At 55.0% G+C, this 21,100-nt stretch overlaps 1 protein-coding gene across 3 annotated transcripts in view; it reads right to left on the bottom strand.

Moving 5' to 3' along the window:
• ADCY2 (adenylate cyclase 2) overlaps positions 1 to 21,100 on the bottom strand; it is a 221,474-nt gene that overhangs the window by 5,724 nt on the left and 194,650 nt on the right. For 2 of the 3 annotated variants that reach the window (XM_037529616.1, XM_037529615.1), the window contains exons 17-22: positions 15,389 to 15,502; positions 13,989 to 14,158; positions 8,049 to 8,133; positions 5,097 to 5,255; positions 2,787 to 2,933; positions 1,115 to 1,222 (exon numbers count right to left, since the gene is read on the bottom strand). In XM_037529616.1, coding sequence (XP_037385513.1) covers positions 1,115 to 1,222; positions 2,787 to 2,933; positions 5,097 to 5,255; positions 8,049 to 8,133; positions 13,989 to 14,158; positions 15,389 to 15,502 — 783 coding nt within the window. Of the gene's footprint in view, positions 1 to 1,114; positions 1,223 to 2,786; positions 2,934 to 5,096; positions 5,256 to 8,048; positions 8,134 to 13,988; positions 14,159 to 15,388; positions 15,503 to 21,100 lie in introns of those variants that run through there. The other variant, XM_037529617.2, reaches the window with a different exon arrangement.

A 21,100-nucleotide genomic window follows, 5' to 3' on the forward strand; every position in this document is an offset into this window, starting at 1 on the left:
TATGCATACAGGAAGAGTAGGCCAGAGTTCTGGGGGGTGAGAGGATTCACCAGAGACAGAGCGGGGAACAGAAAAGGCGGATCTACTGAAATACACTGCTGAGGGGGGGAGCAGCGGGGAGACAGGAGAGGTCTGCTGCACCATGTGGGTAGCTCCCTGGCCGGGGATTGAACTCATGCTGCAAAGGCTGCAGACAGCTTCACAGCGCTGTGCTTAACCTCTCGTGCCACCAGGGAGGCCCCCACTGTTTGTTTCTTTTACTCATATCACGAAGACACCGAATACCCATTGAGAGTAAAACTACGGAGCAGGCTGAGCAGAACACTGCCACCCGCTCACTTGGAAGAACACTGCTGCTCAGTCAGACACTTGGGGTTCCAATCTCTGGATGTGAATTAGAGGCAAAGAGGACCCTCCCCTGCCGTGCCCAGAGGAGGAATCTCTGCTTTGCCTCTGTCCCTCTCTCACACTTTCCATGGTGGGGGGGGGGAGTGTGGCAGTGGGAACTGACCACGAGGGGCTCAGCCTGCCTCTCTTCTGAGGAATCTGTCTGCCTATAGCAAGCCGTGCTCCAGAAAGTTCTCTCTCCTTGTGTTGCACCCACCATCTCTGGAGAGCTCACTGTTCTGGGGGGAAGGGATTTTGTTTGTTGACTCACAGGTTATTTACACACACACACACACTCACACACACACGCACACACACACACACATGCCAGAAAACTCCCTCAACACGTCTGCATGAAGATAATCAGTTCTGCCAAAATAATCTTTTCAACCAAATTTCTGTGTGGTCAGTTTGCTTTCTGAGCACACTGTTACCCAAAGACCAGGAGCCACCCTTGATGAGTCACCTTACAACAAACAGTTCTTGTCTACATTTTTGCATATCGATCTGGTATCCGGCCACGGCCAGGTGGTTGGCTTCTCTCTCCCTCTGCACCAGCGCAAGGAGTTCTGGGAACCGAGGCCTCCAGAATTCTCATCTTTTCCCTGAAGACCTGCGTCGCTGAGGTGTGGCTGTCCACACAGGTCGGTGCAAGGACCCCGTGGCTGGGGATGGCCAGTGGCTGGCACTGAGGCTCCCCTGCCCTACGGGGCCCCCATGTCTGTACCTGGGCATACTCCTGGCTGGGCACGGCGCTCAGACCCGTTGCTGCCATGTATGTGCTGCCAATGGTCTTGATCTTTTCAACTCCACTGAATTTCGGCTTGGACAGCAGCTAAAAAGCAATGACAATCACTTGGTCACTTCGTGGGCACAGAATCCCAAGGGCGAGCACTTTCTAGAGACCTTTCAAGTTCTAGTTCACGATTACAAGAACCTGGCTCATTCCAACCGCTGCTTATTCCCCTTAAACCACGGACTCTGTGGGGAAAGAACTCTTGATGCATTTCACAAGACCATGTCTTTGGAAGGAAACACAGTATAATGATTTACTTCCAATTAACACTAATGAGTGAAGGAACCAGGATAAACTATGACGCACGGGATTTAGTCCTCAAATAAATTTACTGACTCTCTTTGCCAGGCCCGAATACAAAGCGATGGCGAGCGAGGGCGGGCATCTCTTCAGGGGGAAGGTGCCGTTTGACCAAGTGTAGTGTGAGGACTGGCTTTCACCTCTGAGTGCTCAAGGAAGAGGGAAGAAAGATCTAGAACTGTTCCTCCCCTTGGCCCTGACCCTGATATTTTTTGTCCCTGTTTCTAGTTCCAGTTACTGCTTCTGCCCGGTCCCCTCTGCATTAGACCGTGGGGGGACACTGGAGGGCTCTGCATCTGCACAGGCAGACAAGGGCTCACTCAGAGGCACCAGGCAAAGATGGGGAGCATCTTCCCACCTTTCTCTGGTGCCCCTGCTTTCAGAGGCGCTCTTCCAAGATTACACATCAGAGCATTGAGGCCCGGTGAGCCGATCCCCGCACCAGGGCCAGCCCAACGGGAAGAGCACAGTCCCCACTGGTCTGGGGCTCATTTCTTTAACTTCCACCATTTTCCACTCTGGCCCCAGCACAACAGTAGAAATCTCTAGTTCCACGATTGCCCACGAATCCTGAGTGGACCTTGGTGACAAAAGTGTGCAAACGCACAGGTGCCCCCGACCTCCAGAGGCTTGGTCTGAGACCACCACGTTATTTGACCCATCGCTGCGGCTCTACGGGTCATGGGGCATGACCAGCGGCGCCCAAGCTGTCAGGTCTCCTCTGTTTGCGCGACATTGGTAAGCACGACGAAGCAGCAATATCCTCGCCACCAGAGGTGTGTTTGTTCTTGCAGGAGAGCAAACACATTATTCTCTACATAGGCGGAATATTGAAAATTGAAAAATGACATCTATTTTAAATTCCAAAACACACGCTTTGTCCCCTCTACGGTGCACTATCCTACACATACGGCCCCTCCAACAACAGAGCGCGCCAGCCCGCAGAGTTCAGCGGACAGCGGACAGAGACCGCGGGCATGCCCGGGCCTGGCAAGGGTCTCCCACAATAGATGGTTCATCATCGTCTGTGTCTATAAAGGGATGGGCAGGAATTTCCCTGGAGCTCAGCCTTCCTAGCAAATTCGGAAGCACACTGGATATTTCACTGGACAGATTTTGCTAGCTGTTCCCAAAAACTATATCGGTATCCCCCAAATTAGCTGGGGCTTAGAGGGAAAACAAGGCTGTAACCCCCGCCACTGGGAATCACGCAAAGGGCGAGTCCTCATGCCCGACGCTGGCCCCTCGGGACTGCCGGCGTGGGGGAGGGGGTGGCTGCCCGGGCCTGGGAAGAAGTACCCACGTCGTCAAAGTCAGCAATGATCTCGTTCAGGAGCCGCAGGCACTCCAGGCCCTCCTTGTTCACGTCCGACTCCGTGTAGAACTCCTTGAAATCCGGAATGGAGGCGAACATGACGCAGACGCAGTCGTAGGACTGGTGGTACAAGTCCTGGTGGGGGTGGAAGGAAGAGCTGAGGCAGGAAGCCTGGCCGCGAGCAGGTGAGTGGAGAAACCACCCGGCCCGGCAGCATCTCAGGGAGTGGCAACCGAACCCCTCCCCTCTGGGGCCTCCGCAGTGAAGAGGGGTCCCCATGCGGGCGTCTGGGCGTCCAGCACAGTGTTCAGCAGCTCATCTGGAACGTGAGAGCCGCTGCATCTTGTGTCACAGACTGAAATGCACTTTAGCATCTTCACACAGACACACGCGCCCCTCCTGAGGGCCGGCTCTGGGCCAGACTTCATGCCAGGGCCGGGCACAGACAGACAAAGCAGCCCTGCCCAAGGCACCCGTGCAGAGAGCACCAAGACCAGATGCAATGAGCGCTGCCTGTGCAGGTGAGCCGAGGTGATGGGTGTGCACGTGCAGGTGTGCGAGGTGTGCAGGGGTGCAGAGGTGTGCAGGTGTGCACGTGAAAGTGTGCAGAGGTGAGCAGGGGTGCAGAGGTGTGCACACGTGTGGGTGTGCAGAGGGGTGCAGAGCTGTGCGGGTGTGCACACGTGTGGGTGTGCAGAGGTGTGTTAGAAGTGACTCAGGACTGCCTCATTTTGGTCTCCTGGTACCTACACCAGCGCCCCCTGAAGCAGGCTGGAACTAGGGGGTCTCCCCGCTTTCCCATCTCCCTGTTGATCCACACGCTAACTGCTTAGCGTCTCCAAGAGATGTCGGCCACTGCCTCGTTTACTCAGGGATCAAGTGGTCACAAGCACCAAATCCTCTCCTGAGCATAACTGCCCCAGCCCCTCTGAGGAACAGGGTAGAGGGCTCTGCAGGAGGTCACTGGCAGGGCTCCCTCTGCTGAAAAGGGGGTGCACTGTTTGCTTGCAAAGTGGATTCCCCCATAGCTGCACTGTCATCCGTGCCTGCTTTACCAGCCTGGCTCTGTGGAAGGAGCTGCCGGGCCCCGGCCACACGGCTTCCCGCCCCCATGGTGGGCGTGGACACCGAAGGGCTCTTTGAGCAGACAGGGAAGCAAGCTCTGACGTCTGCTGAAGGGGCCTTTCAAAACGTTTCTGGGGCCAGGGGCTCCCCTTCCTGAGCCTGCATGGCCCCCGGGCCTGAACTTGGGGGGGGGGCGGTCACCTACTGATGGCGGAGCTGGAGGGAATTCATTTCATTATTAATTTTTCCGCTCAAGCGGCCCCACATCGCAACACCGCAGAAGCTTCAGGTGCGTGTTGCTGAGTCAGCATGTGTCTCTATCGACAGCACATAAAAGTCACCTGAGTGTCCAGATCATCACGCCATCGTCCTCTGCCCCCCAATTTATCACCGCCAGCTCTGCTGTGATTGGCATAGAGTCCAAATGTTTGTTTTTTTTGTATTTAGTTCTGCTGTTTTGTTGTTTTTTCTATGCACCACGTGTGAGTGCACCCCGGGTTGTCTTTCTCAGTCTGGCTTGTTGCACTGAGCAGATTCCCTCTAGGAGGTTTCAGTATAAAACAACACCTGGGGGTTCACAGAAACGAAAGCCTCTGGAGCTGGTCTTATGACAAAATCACTGCTTTTCCCTGTTTCTGAGGGGCAGCTGCTCCGTGGGGCTTGGGGGGGATAGACACGGCACGGGGAGGCCGCTGTTGATCTGGACTGTGGCCTAAGTGGGTGCCAGTCTCCAAGGCCGGTTCCAGAACACCCTGGAGTGGGAACCTCATTGTGGACTGAGGCTAGCCGCGGGCCACCTCGTTTTAGGGGTCACCCTGGGGTGACTGCACCCAGTGGCACCGAGGCTCAGCCCACCCTCTGCAGAGCCAGGAAGGTGGATGCTGCTGGACAGGGCACAGGTGCCCTTGGGCTGTGTCCCCCTGAAAGGTGAGGAACGAGTCCTCCAAGCGGTTCATAAATTCAGGGTACGGGGGGCAGAGAGTCTCAAGTTTTGCTTAACCCTGGGATATTTACTGAAAAGCAAACTGAAGCCGAGGGGCACCGCACCCCAGGCCCTGCTTCAGCTTTCACCCCCCTTCCCTGGGGCGCAGGGCTCAGACACTTGCTCCGCATAAGTCAGGCCCACCGGAAAGAACAGGAGGGCCCTTGACTCCCCAGGCCCCCAGGGAGAGGTCCGAGCCGGGCCGGCTGTCTGGCCGTACCCCAGCCGCACCCCAGGGGCGCCCCGCTGACCTCGTTCTTGAGGCTCCGGGCCAGGAAGTGCTCGGCCACGTGCGCGGGGAGCACGTTCTCCAGCAGCACGCGGTTCAGGTTCTCCATGGTCTCGATCTCCTCCCGCTCTTTTTTGAACTTGTTCTTCCACAAGAAGTCCAACCTACAGTAATATTCATTCTGTTACAAGAGGACACAGAGGTAAAGAGACAATAGGCATCGTGTCCTGCCAGAGAGTGGAGGCTTCAAGAGAAAATAAAAAGAACGAAACAAAACCGAAAGGGGAGAACCCCCAAACAGACGGGTCCTCGCCTCCCACCTTTCACTCACCCTCTGAGGGGGACTTGCCGAAATAAACAAATAAATAAATAAACCCAAAAAATGAGCTTGGGAGCGAATGGGCCTGAGGGACAGGAAGGCGGCAGTGAAAGCTCCCGGCAGGTGATGCTGGGACGCCATGCGGGGTGGGGGGTGTGTCTGGAGCGAGGCACAGGGCACGGAAAATAACCCCTCACTGCAAGTACGTTCGCAGGGAGTGCGCGGCTCCGAGAGCTGCATTGACAGGACAGCTGCTCACGTGTGGCAGTTTGCTTTAAAATTTGAAAATCAGTCTTCTCTTGCTACTAATTGTGCAATTAAATGTTCACCGAGAAAGATGCAGATTTTTTTCCCCATTTGGGATCGCACCATACTGAGAGAATGGCGTTCTATTTAGACAAACGTTCATTTTTGTGTCATTTAATTAAGAAGGTGCCTCTTAGTAAAACACAGGCATCCAGGCCCCGGAATGCTCTGGAATTTAGCATTTTTTTTAAACCAGTTACTATTGACACTGTAGAAATCGAGGCCCATTGCTGACAAAGGGTCTTGGGTTTCCGTATCGCTGGTGGCTGCTGGGATGTGAGTAGTTTAAAACAATGAAGTCGCCTTGGATCAACCTTCCGCACAGAGAGGGTGAATTTCAGCACAGACAGTGGCTTGTTGACAAGTAAATGGAAAGGACCAATGAAGGGGGGCTGTGTGGGTTAGGGTTTGATTAATTATAGCAATGACTGTGCAAAAAACAAACAAAATCCCAACACACACACACACACACACACAGTTCTTACACATAAATGGCAATTAAAAAAAAAATCCACATTTCAGGACCTGATCATTCATTGATTAGCCTGATTCCAGCTACGCACAATATGCTCACAAGCCATGGCGTGGTGTTTATTTTTATCTTGCATAGCGAGACATTTTTCCAAAAGGTTGTCAAAGAGGGATTTTAAAAGTTTGCTTATACAAATTTTCTGACAGATACTAATTTTCATGTTCTGTACAAACAGAAATCACTCGAGGCCCTATCAGCAAAGGCCTCTCCCTGGGAGAATAGAGGACTTATTTGGGCTGTAGGGCCACACCAGGGGTGTGACTGGTTTTGGTAACTGGTAGAGACCATCGTGGGCGGCACTAAGACGACCCAGACACGCGCTCAGGATGACACACGACGTAACAGGAGACGCAGCCACAGAAGGCCGGGGGCAGGTGCGCGGGCGGGTCCCCTGAGATGGGGAGGGTCCACAGCCCCACAGGCTTCTGAGTGGGGAGCCGCTGCATCACAGGCAAGCTTTCTGTCCCGCCCTACTTCTCGGGCCACTAGGAATTGAGAGGGGCAGCTTCCCTGGTCTTTTCCTATCACCTCCTCAAGCCATGTCACCTGCGGCTGAGCCCTCTCCTTGCTGTACAGACGTGATCAAAACTCACTGGAAATGCACATGGAGGACCCCAAAAGGAGACACACTGTTCCATCCCAAACCAGTTATAAGGGATTGAACAGTGTCCCCAAAAGATACTTCCCAACCCCCATATCTGTGCAAGTGATCTCTGGAAATAGAGACTTTATGGATGGAATTAATTAGATCACCCTGGATTTAGAGCAGCTGTAAATCCAATGACTGGTGTCCTTGTAAGAGGAAGGAGAGCCGGGGGTGGCCCTGCGCGCAGGAGACTTGGCACCTTAGAAAATCGCTCAGTGATTTCAGACTGAAGGTCGCCTCCTGGTCACCTCGGCACATCCTTGGTGCCAGTTGTTAAAGTATCATCACGAAGCCATCACTCTTGCAGGGAGTAATGACATAAAATGAACACCTTCCTACAAGACTGTGTCTGGTGTTTTACTCTAAATGTTGCCACGTAACTAAGTGACTGTAAGGAAATTTTGCCATAGAGAGACATTTGGAAGGACATCATGTAACGTGAAACATTAATAATAAAATTAAGCGACAACACACCTTTTTGAACACAAATCTATCATGAAAAACACAAACTACGTGAGCAGGTTTAGAGGATTGACAGCAATGGTGTGCAGAGAGCTGGTTTTCGTTGGCAGCCTGTATGAAGCTGCTGCTGTCCTTTTGTGCTCATGGTGCTATTATTTTGTTTGTATTTTTTTTGTGACCAAATATACCGCAAAATGTGAAATCAGAGGGTAGGAAGCCGGGCTGCATGCTGCTACGCCTGCAAACGATGGCCTTTTGGTGTGTGAGATCTGGTGTCTGATTCCAGCAATAGAGACATGAAGCCACTTCAAGAGAAGCATTCTGGGATGCAAAGGTCCTACATTCTGGGGTGCAAGTGAAAACCCTGGTCTAGAGGGTACTTTCCTGCTTAGAGTCAGCTGTCCAGGCTTACGAAGCCTACAGAATTTATTTTGAGACTGAACAGGGAATTAATGGATTCACATGCCTGGATCCCTCACCCCGCCTGCCTCTCCTGGGAAAATGAGAGCCCCTTCGCCTTCTGTCTATTTTTAGTGGGCGCACTTGTGCTACTCACTGTCCTCTGCAGCGATAGAAATGATTCTGTGACAGGTGATAAGAGGATTCTCATGCATCAACATGTGTTTTCATGAAAGTAGCAAGAGTGCACATCAGCCAGGCGTGATGAGCACAGCCCTTGGAGACTTCGGTGTAAGAAACAGATGCTTACCTGCCTGCCCAGAACCAGCAGAGTGACGAAGAAAATAAAGAGAGAGACGGAGCCCATGGTCTTCAGGTCTTTCCAGATGCCTGGCCTGATAGTAAACAGACAAAAACAGCACAACGGAACAACACACAAGACTGAGGGTCTGCGCACCACCCAACCTTCCCCTCCTGCTCCAGCCCAACACATGCACGAGTTCCAGCACGCCTACCAGCCCACACTGCAGCAACACAAACACTCCTTCCCGTGAGAGCTTGGGGAAAGAAAAATTCTTCCACCTCAATACAGATGTTTGGCTGTTTACCCGGCTCTAGCAAGTATAAAAGGAAAGATCAGCAAACTATTAATATTTCTTTATACTGCTGGATCCAGCCAGGACGATCTGATACATGATTTCCTACATTTTTTGGTTATTCTCCAAAGGAGAGAGTATGCTAGAAATTAATAACCATCAGGTATCACAGCGAAGTAGAGAACGCCACATTCCACTCTACCCATGAAGGACAGGCCATGAAACTTCCTGGAACGCGCCTTTTCTTACCTGCTCCTTCACAGGATTTTCTATCAAAGGGCTGAACACAGAGGGAAACCCCTGGCCCGCAGGTCCACACCCCCGCAGGTGCGGGCAGGTGTCAGTGATTTATTCACCGTGCCCACCGGGGCTCTTCACCACCGTGACGTCCCAGCCCCGGTCACCCACATCTCCGAGCCGGCATGTGTGGGGGCCAGCGTGAACTGTCAACTTGCCGGGGCCCTGGGTGCCCAGAAGTCAGACATTACTCTGGGCGTTTCTGTGGGATAACGTTTGTGTGGGAGAAAGATTCACGGTGGCAGGCTGAGTGAAGCAGGTTGCCCTCCATGCAGTGGGGGGGCCACATCCAATCAGTTGAAGACCTGACCAGAAGAAAAGGCCCTTCCTGAGGAAGAGTGGACTCTCTGCTGCCCAAGAGTCTGTGAGCTGGACATTGGCTCGACCTGGTTCCAAAGCAGCTTCTGACCCTCAGACTCAACGTGGGATATTGGCTGAGCAGATTCTGGACTTGCCAGCTTCCATAATCACATGAGCCAATTCCTGTGACAAACCATGTATACATATGCACGCATGCATACATACACATGCATATACACACACCTGCATATACATATATATGCACACGTATGTGATTCCATATAAGTCGTGTGTGTGTGTGTGTGTGTGTGTGAGTGCGTGTGTCTAACCTGTTGATTCTGGTTTTGTTCTCTGGAGAGCCATGGATGGCAAGAACTGTACTGCCTTCCCCAGAACACTGTAGTTCTGCATTAACTGACATGATTATTTCCCACCTATGATGGTAAATAAGACCTGAAAACGAAAATGGATTAAGGATGGCCGCCACGCACCAGGGGCACAGATTACGTCCAGTCAAGCAGAGACAGCAGGGAATCACCTGTGCTCTATTCCTGTATCCCCGAGGGCTGCTGAGCCAGTAAGATGCATCGGCATTGCACTAAGGAGCTCAGGGGCTATGAAAGCAGCTGCCTCCTTTCTCCTGGGCTTGGGGCTCACCTTCCGCTAGGCCAGCAGGTGCCAACGCCATCTCACTGATTGTTTTGGCCACTGAGTCAAGTACTGTAAACTTGGCACAGATCTGGCACACCGGAAACTTCATAAATGGCACTTACGATGGTCAGTGTCAACTCCAGGGTGACAATGGACGGGGGTAGGGCTGGGAATCTCAAGGAAAGGTACCTCGAGAAACCTAGCTCAGCTCTCGGGGCGCAGGCCGAGGTCAGTTTGGTCTTCTCAGGTCACCGATCAGAACAATGCCAGTCTGACCCTGGGCTTGCCTCCTCCGGACCCACAGTCCAGGGGGAGGTCAGCAGAGACACGGGGCTACTGGCCGCCCCCCTTGAGGTCCACTAACTCATTCCTCACTCAGGCCACTTGGGGTCTCATTGTCGGGAAATGCCTGGCTTTGCCCCAAGAGCCCTGTGAACCCTCAGCGTCTTCCACGTTAGGTGGTGTGAGCAGCTGAAGTTTTGGCCAACTCGAGGGTACCACCTGCATACCCTGCTCCCTGCACCTGACCCTCAGGTCCACGGGGACCTCACGGATGTGTCGAGACGACACCGTAAGAGTAAAACAACCAAGAGATGCCCAGGAAGCCAATGCTGGGGTTAAATGCATGAGGCAAAATAAAGGCAGCCGCCTGCCTGCTCGGGAAGCTCCCCCTGAAGGTGCCGGGGCTGGGACGAGTGGGGTGCGACTGCCGCCGAGGCAGAGCCCAGAGGGGCTGGGGCTGGTCCCAGGCACTGCAGGGCCACAGCCGGGGCTCAGGTCTGCACAGCTCTTCCCCGACGTGGGGTTGGGGAGACTCCTCCTGGCCTCTTGGCCTTGCTGCTGGGCCCAGAGTCCCCACAAAGGCACTTTGTGCTTGGACAGCTGCTGAGTGAGCGTGTGTGTGACGAGTGTGTGGTTCTGTCACGATGCTGGCACTCCTCTCCCCTGCTTGTGACTCTCGACACATCTTCAAGGTCTTCCCAAGGTCAGAGACGCGTCCCGGCCACCGAGCCCGCCGCAGCCACACCCCCCTCACCCCGCATGCTGCGTGGCCTCCCCCAGCTCACTTGACGAGTCTCCTTTTGACCTTCCGGTGAGGGACAATTTCCTTGTAATTTCTGTGAACTTGCGAGGCTGGGGCGACGCAGTCCCCGGGCGCACCCGGGGGTGCCCGGCAGAAGCCCCAGGAAGGGGCGGATACGGAGCAGGCCGGGCCCGAGGCCAAGGGGGCAGCAGAACAAAGGTGGCCAGAGGCGAGCGCGTCCCGGAGAGGCCAGAACAAGGCCCAGGGAAGCAGCAGTGAGGGGGGCAGGGACCGCGCACGGCCCGCCAGCAACGCCGCCCCCCCGGGCCAGCGGCCGGCCTGGCGCTCCGGGAAGGGCCCCTCCGCGTGGGGCTCGGCGCTCCCTCTCCAGCCCCCGCCCAAGGGCAGCGGGTTTTCTGTCCTTCTTTCTCCAGGATTCCGGGTTTTTATCCTGGAGTGTCGTGTCAACATGCATCACCAGGCGACGGGCGAGGAGCCTCTTTCTGTCCTTTGATGGCGACTCTGGAAGCTCAGAACCTCGAGTCTCAGAGGCGAGAGCGAGAGCGCCACGCTGGAGGTCTGGGCGCCGGCCCGGGCGCCAGGACTGCAGGGACACAGCTGAGCTGCAGGAATCGGGAGGACACAGTCTGGGGCCGGATGTAAGCTCCCCTTCGGGAAGCATTGTCGACCTGACCTATTAGGCGGGTGAACCCATAGTAGCCACTTTCTGTGGGGGGGGGAGGCTCCTGGGGGCGCTGGGGGGAGGGGTCGAGCAGGAATCGGATCAGAAAGAGCCAGAAGCTTAAGGTCGCGATCAGGGGTGGAGTTCAGGGAGTCGGGTGCTCCTGGGGAGTTGTAGGATAAGTGAGAAGTATCAGGCTGTTCTGCCCTCCCGCCATGAGGATGGATGATGGACCCTGCGGTCCTGAATCATGCCTGATGGCGGCCCCTGGAGGGGGGTGTGGGCGTGCATAGTGGGTGCACCTGGGCTGAGAGACGGGGCTTATAAGGGCGGCGTCACGGGGACGCCAGGAGAACCATGAGAGAAGCCGAGAGAACCCGAGAGAAGCGGAGAGAACACGAGAGAAGGCCGGGGAGCCCAGACAGAGTGAAGACTTGCTGGGGGCTGGGAGCCTGCCAGCCTCTGGCCCCCAGCACCCCTGCCTGCCGTGTGCCTGGTCAATCCCAATAAAAGCCTGAAACGCCACCGCGGGCTCCAGGCCTCTCTCCTCCTTCCCCGTCTGCTCGGGTCACAGAGCGCCTGCTCCGTGTCCTCCTGCCCCTACAGGAGTAAGGCGGGTGGGCAGTGAAGGCAGGTCCCCAGCTGCTCCCACAGCCCTCCCAGCCTCAGGGCATGAAGAGACAAAACCTAGAGCGCCCTGATGGGAACGGGGGTCTCGACAGGAAAACCCCTTTCCTTCAGCCTAGTGACAGCGTATTGCCCCTGGGTCCCGATCACAGATTCTGGGTCTGCCTCGGGCCCCCAGAAGTCATGCTCTCCCCACCAGGAACTTGCTACCTCATTTCTTCTTTTGTGAACGTGCAGTGTCTCCAGGAGCTTTAAATTAATAAAGGGAAATTGAGCAGCCCGGTCAGCTGGAGTGCAAATTGGTGATGATCCAGGTATCGAGAGATTCGACATGGGCTCCTGGACACAGCCGGGAAATATCAAAGCACGTCTGGTTGGTGATTTCGTGAATTTATTGGAAAATTAACTTCTCAGCCCCTTCTTGTCTGGTAAGATGTCATAAAGGCTCTCTGACACAGTCACACATTCTTGCGCTCCCTGGTCCTCAGCGTGACCGCAGCGGCGGGCCTTCATGGCAGAAGGATGGTGAAAATCACGCTCGGTGGAGAGAACGGGCTTCGTGGCCGTGTGTCCAGGACTTCTTCTTCTTTTTGTTTTTTAAGATTTATTTTTTTATACAAGAGCTGGGGTACAAGCCAGATGTGCAGGAGGGTGAGAGGATTCACCAGAGACAGAGTGGGGAGCAGAACAGGCAGACTGACGAAATACACTGCTGAGGGGAGCAGCGGGCGCGGCAGGAGAGGTCTGCCGTGCCACGTGGGACCTTCGCCGGCAGCCGGGGATCGAACCAGCGTTGCAGAGGCTGCAGGCAGCCTCGCAACCCAGCGCTCAACCGCTGGGCCACTGGGGAGGCCCTCCAGGCCTTCTTGATGGAGAAAAATGCTCACACGGCCAGATGACCGTCGTTCTAGACACCAGCTCCCCTGGGAGCAGCGAGGGGTCACATGCTGCCCACACGGACCATCTTCCTGGAACAACACATCTGTGCACACACGCGAGGCACCTGCTTCATGTTAGCAGAGCTACAGGGCTGTTACGGAGGGCTGTGCAGAGACAGAAAAGGCTGGAGCCTGGTGGGTCTAGAAAGAAATTTCACACTTGCTATAAAGCAGTTTTGCTATTAAGATGTGAAATGGAAAATACCAGAATGATTTAAAGCTTTTTTTTAAAGCAGGGAGTATACATTTATTATAAACGGATGGGCAGCATCTGATAAGGGGAGTCATTCACGCACCGGGTGAAAGAGGCTCATCCTCGCCAGGCCGAAGGCTGGGAGAGCAAAAACAACCCCATCTTGTCTTGGAAATCAGTCTCTTCACAGAACAGAGAACTGCCACGGTTGAAAGCACCTCTTCCACACAGGGGTATTTTAGGACATTTCCAGTAAGAAATTCAGCTCTGTAGCCTGAGACTATAACCACTGGTTGTTCCAGTCTCGGCTGGTCTGGACCGGGGGCCTCTGTGCCTGCGCGTGTGTGAGGGAGTGCCCAGAGCTACCCGCTGGCCATGAAGGGGGTGGGGCATGGCACCTGGCATCTCCTGGTTAGCGACGCTGCTAAATGTCCTACAAGGCACTACACCTACAAGGCCGGGCTCCCTCAGACAGAAAACCACTTAGTCCAAAATATCAGTAATGCTGAGGCTGAGAAACCCAGATAGATCATTCTCATCCGCACAGCTGTCATTGCTTAATGGTGGAGACACACACTAATGGCACGTCCTCAGGTGACTTCACCTGTGTGGCCATCACAGGGCGCACCCTCACGCCTGCTGGCCACTCCTGGCCCAGCCACCCACACCAGGCCCGGCCAGACACACCCACCCCGGCCAGTCACACCCGGCTGTGTGATGGCCCTTCCTGGTATCCTGTGGCGCATGACCCAGTACAGGTCTAACTTCCTGTCTCCTGACTCCACGGGGTGACGATTCTCAGACACCGGCACCCACACACGTCACCCTTCCTAGCCTCCTGGGCCCCGCTTCAGAGCAGCCTCACACCTGACCCCACACACACTCACGCCTTTGCCATCCCAGGTGGAACCACATGGAGAGAAGCGAGCAGCAGCACATTACCTCGTAAACAGGACCTGGCTGTAGCCGTCCAGGAGGCCGGCGTGGGTGTGCAGGAGGATGGTGTTGTAGGCCACCAAGGCCACCATCATGATCAGCATCTTCAGCTCGTAGTTCACCCGCAGGAACACGGAGCAGGAGATCAGCCCCAGGATGCAGCTGTAGATGAAGTACTGGACAAGACGTCGGCGCCTTAGGCCCCGCGCTGAGAGAGGCTGAGGCCAGAGCCGCAAAGGGGCCGCCCAGCCTCGCCGGGTGACCAGCAGCCACGCAAGCAGGTCATCCCTCTGTTCTCTGCCCCAGAGCCCAGACACACGTGATCCAGAGAATAATGACAAGGGCGTCCGGGGAGGCCCCGCACGGCACGCTTACTGCTGAACGCTTTTCAGAAATCATTTTTCAAGAGTCTATATTGCAGTTGCACCTTTTTAAGTAAATGCCATTTGCTTCTTGAAAATAAAAACAAGACCTCTCCCTAAACACTTACAGGTGCTAAAACAAAGATAGTGGGTAGAATCTCCTTTTGTTCTTTCAATTCTTTCCTTCATTCAGAGGACAGACATGACTACAGGTAGTTCTGCAGGCAGCGTGAGAGCCTCAGCTTTTTGTTAGCGAAATCGTGGGGCCGAGGGACTGAGGATTTGGGAAGCTAACATCGGTGACAGGATGAGGCACAGATACCCTGCAGGCGTGAGCCAGAAGCTGGCCCGTTCTAAGCTTTGTGGTCCCCAGGGGGCAGCCTCAGGTCCTTGGGGCCACCCGTTGGCAGCTTCCTCTGCTTCCCACCTGCGACATCGCCCTGGCTTCAGGCAGCCTCACTCACTCACCAGCTGGATCACTCAGCTCCCCTAACCTGCCATGTCAAAGGCTTTTCATCTGGAAAATGAGATCAGAATGTGGTCCTGGCAAGGCCCGGAGGGGGCAGAGATCAGAGAGCTCTGTGCACAGGGCCCCCCTGCGCAGTGTCCTGTCTGACGGGCCTTTACTTGTCACATCACGAGGGCTGTGTGAAGGGGCTACCCAGGCTCCAGGGCATCCGGGACCCGAGCCGCACTCACTTACAAGAGGGACACGGGCCCCTCTTGGCGTTGGTTAGCCTGGGGCAGCTAGCAAGGGTGACTGGAGGTGACAATCGGGAGACAGGACTTGCAGCCGGTGCCACACTGGTCCCCAGGACCCCAGAGCCAGGGATCTGAGACTATCGGTAGTTCACTGGCGCCCCCAGCAGCCATGAGCCCGAGCCTCAGGGGCACAATGAATGGTGCCAGCGGCTGGACCACGCCGTAAGCTGCACGGAGGTGAAAAGTGAAGAGCTCACGGGACCGTGAAGGCCCGCCGCGAGCCGGGTTGGCCGCATGCAGGAAATAATCCACAGAAGCCACAGCAGGAGGGCACGTCCTTACCGGGAGGAAAAACAAATTCTGCGCGCGCTGTTTCGCTGCCTGGCCTTCGGGGGAGCTGGCGTTGGACGCGTTGCCCACGGGGAGGGGGCTTTTCTCCGAGTCACTCAGGAAAAACTGTAAGGACAAATTTTTCCCAGTGAAATAGTGGAAATGAGATTCGGAGGTGAGCAGGGGCCGCGCGTCTCCTGGTGGGGGATGTCAGAATGTCTGCTGCCAAGGGGACATTTGTGCAGGGCTGTGTCCCGCACTGGCAGTGATTCCAGAAGGGCAGGCTTGACACTAGGGGACACAGAACTCCTCGTCAAGTGCCACCCAAGTACCGAGAGCGGGCAGGGGCTGGGCTGGGAGGCTGGAGGCGGACGGCACAGACTCATCACCAACTTGGTTCAAGCGTGAAATGAATCGATGCATTTTCAGAAGCTTTTGATTTTTTTTTAAAGATTTATTTATTTATGCATACAAGAACTGGGTACAGGCCAGAGATGCAGGGGGTGAGAGGATTCACCAGAGACAGAGTGGGGAACAGAGCAGGCGGATCTACTGAAACACACTGCTGAGGGGAGCAGCGGGGGAGACAGGAAAGGTCTGCTGTGCCATGTGAGTCAGCTCCCTGGCCGGGGATTGAACTCGCGCTGCAGAGGCTGTGGACAGCTTCATAGGTTGCATCTTAACCCCTTGTGTCACCAGGGAGGCCCTAGAAGCTTTTGATTTTAAGGAACTAATTGTGTGGCTAAAAGGCAGTAACTGGCGTCAGCCTTTGTAATCTATTATTTTGAAGGTTTGGCAGCCCAGGATTAGGAGGCATTAAAATTTGCGAGGGTGGATGCTCTTAAGACGGTTGAGAAGGTGCTCTCGTGGGGACAAAGGCAATCCTGGAAAAATCACGATGATTCACTCTGATGTAACGGCCACCCTCATCAGCACCCAGAGAAATCCCTGGCGAGGTTGGGGGAATTCACATCCTTCATTCATCCTCTCTCTCTCTCTCTCTGTCTTTCCCCATTTCTTTTTCTGTCGTTTCTCTGTGTCTATCTCTCTGTCTGTTTTCCAGAGAAGCCACAGAGCGTGCCGCTCAGGGGACCAGGTACCAGGACTCAGAGTCAGGGGGCAGGTGTTCACCACGAGGAGGCCACGTTGCCCATGTCGCCCACCGCCCACGTGTGTTGTCTGGGTAGGGCGGGCCCGGCACATTCGAGCTGGGTGCTGGGACTCTCCAGCACCGACTCCACGTCACTTCTGTTGGCTTCTCCTGATTATTTCCTTTACTGGCAGAGTTTTTGTCAATGTCCAAACCAACTTCCTTAGGGAGCCGAGAAGGCATTTCTTCAGGGCCTCCCCCTCAGCTTCCAGGAAGGACACTAGGAACAGCGTCTCTACCCGTTCTCTCGCTGGATAAAAGCAGAGTGTTGATTTGTTTTGGATTTAGTTACTGCTAAAGAATTTATCAAAAATGTCACAATCCTTGGGTGAACTAAAAATGTGCTGATTCTTTGGGGAAAATACATCAGGGAAAAAAACAGCAAATGGATGAATGGCTTGGCAAACATCCGCCTCCAAAATTTTATAAATTTTTATTTAGTAGACCTAAAATACGATTAATCTGTTAAGATAGTGTCAAATTCACAGGCTGCGTTTCAAATTTGTGCTTATTAACACTGTTTTAAGTGAGATAAGTTAGTTTTATCTTAATCAATAATAAATTAGATATTTTTCCCTAAAAAAAGAAAGAAAGAATTCTTGATTCTATCCCATCAGAGATGGAAACAGATATTTGCAGTCCATTGAATAGAAATTGAACCTGCAAGGGCTTTGTCTTGCTAGGAGGACGTACAGTAAAGATGACGGCTCGGACTTGAACTTTGCACCTGCACTTGAACCTGCCACCACAATAGCCACACAGCTGCCTCCCGCAACCCTTCTATCCAGCCATCACCTGTAAACTCAGGACCCCTCTGGTCTGCCTCTGCGGCGTCGCCCTGCTGTGGGATCAGTCTACCCTCTTCTCTCTTCTAGTGACTTCAAAGTCACCCACTTGTGCCATCCCCTAATTACAGCCAGGCAGATTCTGGGGAGTTCTAATCGCACATTCCTCTCACTTCCAGGTTAAACCGCCACCGCTGTCTGCACCGAGTGGACTTCCAGCACTAGAAACATTTGGGGGGACTCCTTTCTGGACCCATTTTAATTGTTGTCATGCTGAGCAAGAAATCCCAATAAAGTGCCAACGACACTGAGTGTTTCTAGTTTTACTTCCAAATCTTGCATTTGCCAGGCCACAGGAAACATCTCAGAATTGTTTTTCACATGAAATTCAATCATGAACACACTGAATTTGGTGCTTGGTGCCAGGAGGCGTCGTGCCTGGCGTGTGGCGGGGTCAGGGCCCTGACGGGACTGGGCATCAGCTCTGCTCACGCCTTCTACACGGCCACAGAGCCGCAATATTCAGGGTCTTCTCCGGGACGTTTCTCAGCAGAGCTAGCAGAGCAGAGTGGGACGTTCCAGGACAGTCCCTTGCCAAGGGCATTTTTGAGCTTCTCACATGTGGGCTGAACCGTCAGCGGGACACTAAAATGGGACCAACACAAAGGGCCTTCGTGATTTGGTGCCTGCTCCGCACATGATGAAAGTCTGGACAACCGACTGTTTTCCTCGCCTTTTTTTGGTGTATTTGGCTTCACCTGGCTGAACATCAGGCGCTGGAAACGTCCTACCGAGCTCTCATCATTCATTTGTAAAACCGACCTGGACATCTCTCCATTGACGAAGCGTCCGAGGAATTTTTCTCCATCTGTCATCTGAACGCACCACCTGTCCGCCTGGCCGGGCCGTTACAATGCAGGCCCAGAGCCAACCCCAGCGATCCGATCCCAGACCTGGCGGGGGCGCTAGTGAACTGCCTGCCAGAGAGCCAGCAGCAGCAGGAAGGCGGACAACGCCCCAGTCCCGCCCCACCGTCTCCCCGCTGGGGGACAGAGGCCAGCGGCCTCCCGGGGGGACAGGGTGGCAGGCAGCCAGGTGCATGCCCAGGGCTGGAAAATGAAGGGCAAAGTGAGAGGATCTCGCTGCAGAGGGATCGGCACGAAGGAGAAACGAACCTTGAAAGCACATGTGGGGCAAAATAGGCACAGAAAGATGAACATTGTCTGGCTCCACCCACAGGAGGGGCCCGGGCTGGCAACTTCACAGCCGCGGAAGCAGAGGGAGGGCGGCAGGGGCCGGGCGGTGGGCAGAGGGGCCCGCTCGCTGGGGACAAAGCTTCTGTTTGGGGTGCCGGAAAGTTCTGGACATGAATGGAGGTGCTGGGCTGCATCATTGCCCGCACGGGGAAGGGACACTGAAGGACAGTTTAATTTTAGGTTGTTTCCCGAAGGAAAAATAACAAGCATTACAAACAGGAAAAGGAAAAAAAAAGGACAAGGAAGAAGGCGGTTTTGCTTTGTCTCTAAAAGAACACTTGAAACATATGAGCTACGTGTGAGAGCCGCGCGAGGCCACGGCTTCACTTCATTTAGCAAAAGAGTTAATTCCTGCAAAAGTTACTGAAAGTCCCCGCGGGGCCGACTCCGTAGCCGAGGTGGACACAGGAGAAGGATTTGTGGGGTGACGGATCTCAGGGCCGTCCGTGGGCGCCCGTCAGACACCGGCACTTTAAAAAGCTGAAGTTTCCTGACACAAAACGGACTCTCCTTCCCCAGACTCAAGCATGCCACGAAGGCGCCTGACCCCAGACACATCCCCAAAGAGCGGCTAATTCTCAAAATAGCAAATTGACAACTTGAGGGGCTGGGGTCCTGTCAATCCAGAAATTTGGTTCTGGAGGGGAGCACCCAGAAAACCTGCAGCAGCGATGTTGCGTTAAATGGAAACCTCTCGCGGGGTGGGGGGGGTCTGAAGGGGGCTGGGGGGTGCACAGGGAGAACACCAGGGCATGTGAGGGTGCACAGGTAAGTGCTGGAATCACCTGGGGGAGCGGGGATCCTCCTCCCCGATGCAAAAGGGCACCTGCCAGCCCGCCTGGCTCCAGCCGGTGTCACAGGGCTCAGCCCTGACCCGCCTGCATATCCCAATGTGCGAGAGGAGGGGTGTGGTTAGGGGGTGACAGTGCTGTGAGCCCTGAAACTGAGTAGCTGGCAGGCACTTCTCTGCACATCCTCAAGTACCATCGACACCGGCCTCCCTGATGACGCGTCCTGCCTTCCGTGACGGGTGAGGAATCACAGGACAGCTCTGGCCGGTCCCCAGCGCGGGCAAATCACTTCCCTCCGTACTGAATAGTGGGTTCGCGCTGGCGTATGATGTGTCTTTGGAATGAATGCAAGAGGGTCATCCGCACGGGAAAGACGCGCTAACCCGCACGCCAGGCATCCACAGCAGCACCGCGTCTGCTCTGGAGGAGAAACCATCTTCTGAGAGGTCCGATGCCTCCCCCGCTGCACCCACGGAGCCCCAGCGGGCCCTGGCCCCGCAGACGGCGGCTCAAGGAGCAGCCCCGAGTCACGTGTCTCCCGGACCGTGCATGAGCCTGAGCCTCTCCCAGGCTTCTCCCACGTGGGGATGAACTCCTTGCTTTATGAGAAGGACTGAGCCTGGAAGATGTATCTCCGGACCAAGGATGCATTTCCTCTTCCCAAAGGCATCACAGTTACAGTAAAAACAAAAACAAAAACAAAACACAGAAAACTACTCCTAAATACGCAGCCAGTGCTAAATACCAATTATCCTGCTGAGAAAACTCCGCTTCGAGATCCGATTCGTTTCCTAAGATTCTGTCTTTTAAAAGTCAGGTGATCAATCCTGGTTCTACTGTCCAAGCGTCAGATCGACGGGCCGGCCTGCGCCCTCCCCAGGCAGCGCTCGTCTAACCGTGCAGGTTGCAAACCCGCCCCCTCCGCGCTGACGCACGTGACGGTATTTGAAGACCTGCTTTTGCGATGTGTCGTTTCACTTAAAGTTGCTGTTTCAAAGGCACCGTAAGCGCTGTTCTGTGTCACACGAAGCTGCACGGCTCCTCCCGTGGATGCCACTTTATGGCCCTCCCTCTTGAGTGACCCCCAGGCCGCAGGTCTCGCCCCCCTGGGCAGCCGCAGCAGGAGGTCACCGCTGGGGAGTGTCCTGTAATGGTTCTGCGTGGGCACCAGTGAGCGGATGTGATCCAAGGGGCACTGAATGTCTCTGGGTCTGTTAGAACATTCCAGAATCCCCCCGGGGCAAACTGCTGTTGCTCAGCGTGCTCTGCCCCCTCCCTCCACCTCGGGCTGTGGCCCACAGCTGTGATGCACCGAATTCCCCTGCATGCTGGCTGCTGGGCTCTCCTGGGCAGCAGGCAGAGGCGTGTGACCCCAGAGGACACGCTGGTGCCCGCGGGCTCCAGCCGGCCTGTGCCTCTGTCCAAGCCTGCGGCAGGGGCAGCCGTAACGAGACCTGTGCAGGGAGGGCAGGCACAGCCCCCCTGGTGATATGCAGAAGGAGTGCCCCGAAAGCCCCTCCAGACTCCACCCTTCACCCCTCATCTCACACCCCTGTCCCAGGCGCCCCGGCGCTCACGGGGCTCTGGGGCCAGGGAGAGAACTTCGAGGCTTCGCAGTAAGCGAGGCCGACGGTCCAGGACCTCAGGAGTGGGGCCTCCGTGTGACCATCCAGAGCCCCCTTGAGCCCTGCGCTCCGATGCCCAGCTGGGCGCTCCCTAGGGGATGGTGCACCCCCACCCTT

The sequence above is a fragment of the Talpa occidentalis genome, unplaced genomic scaffold, assembly GCF_014898055.3.
Source record: "Talpa occidentalis isolate TD23 unplaced genomic scaffold, MPIMG_talOcc4v2.1 talOcc4.6, whole genome shotgun sequence".
Lineage (NCBI taxonomy): Eukaryota > Metazoa > Chordata > Mammalia > Eulipotyphla > Talpidae > Talpa > Talpa occidentalis.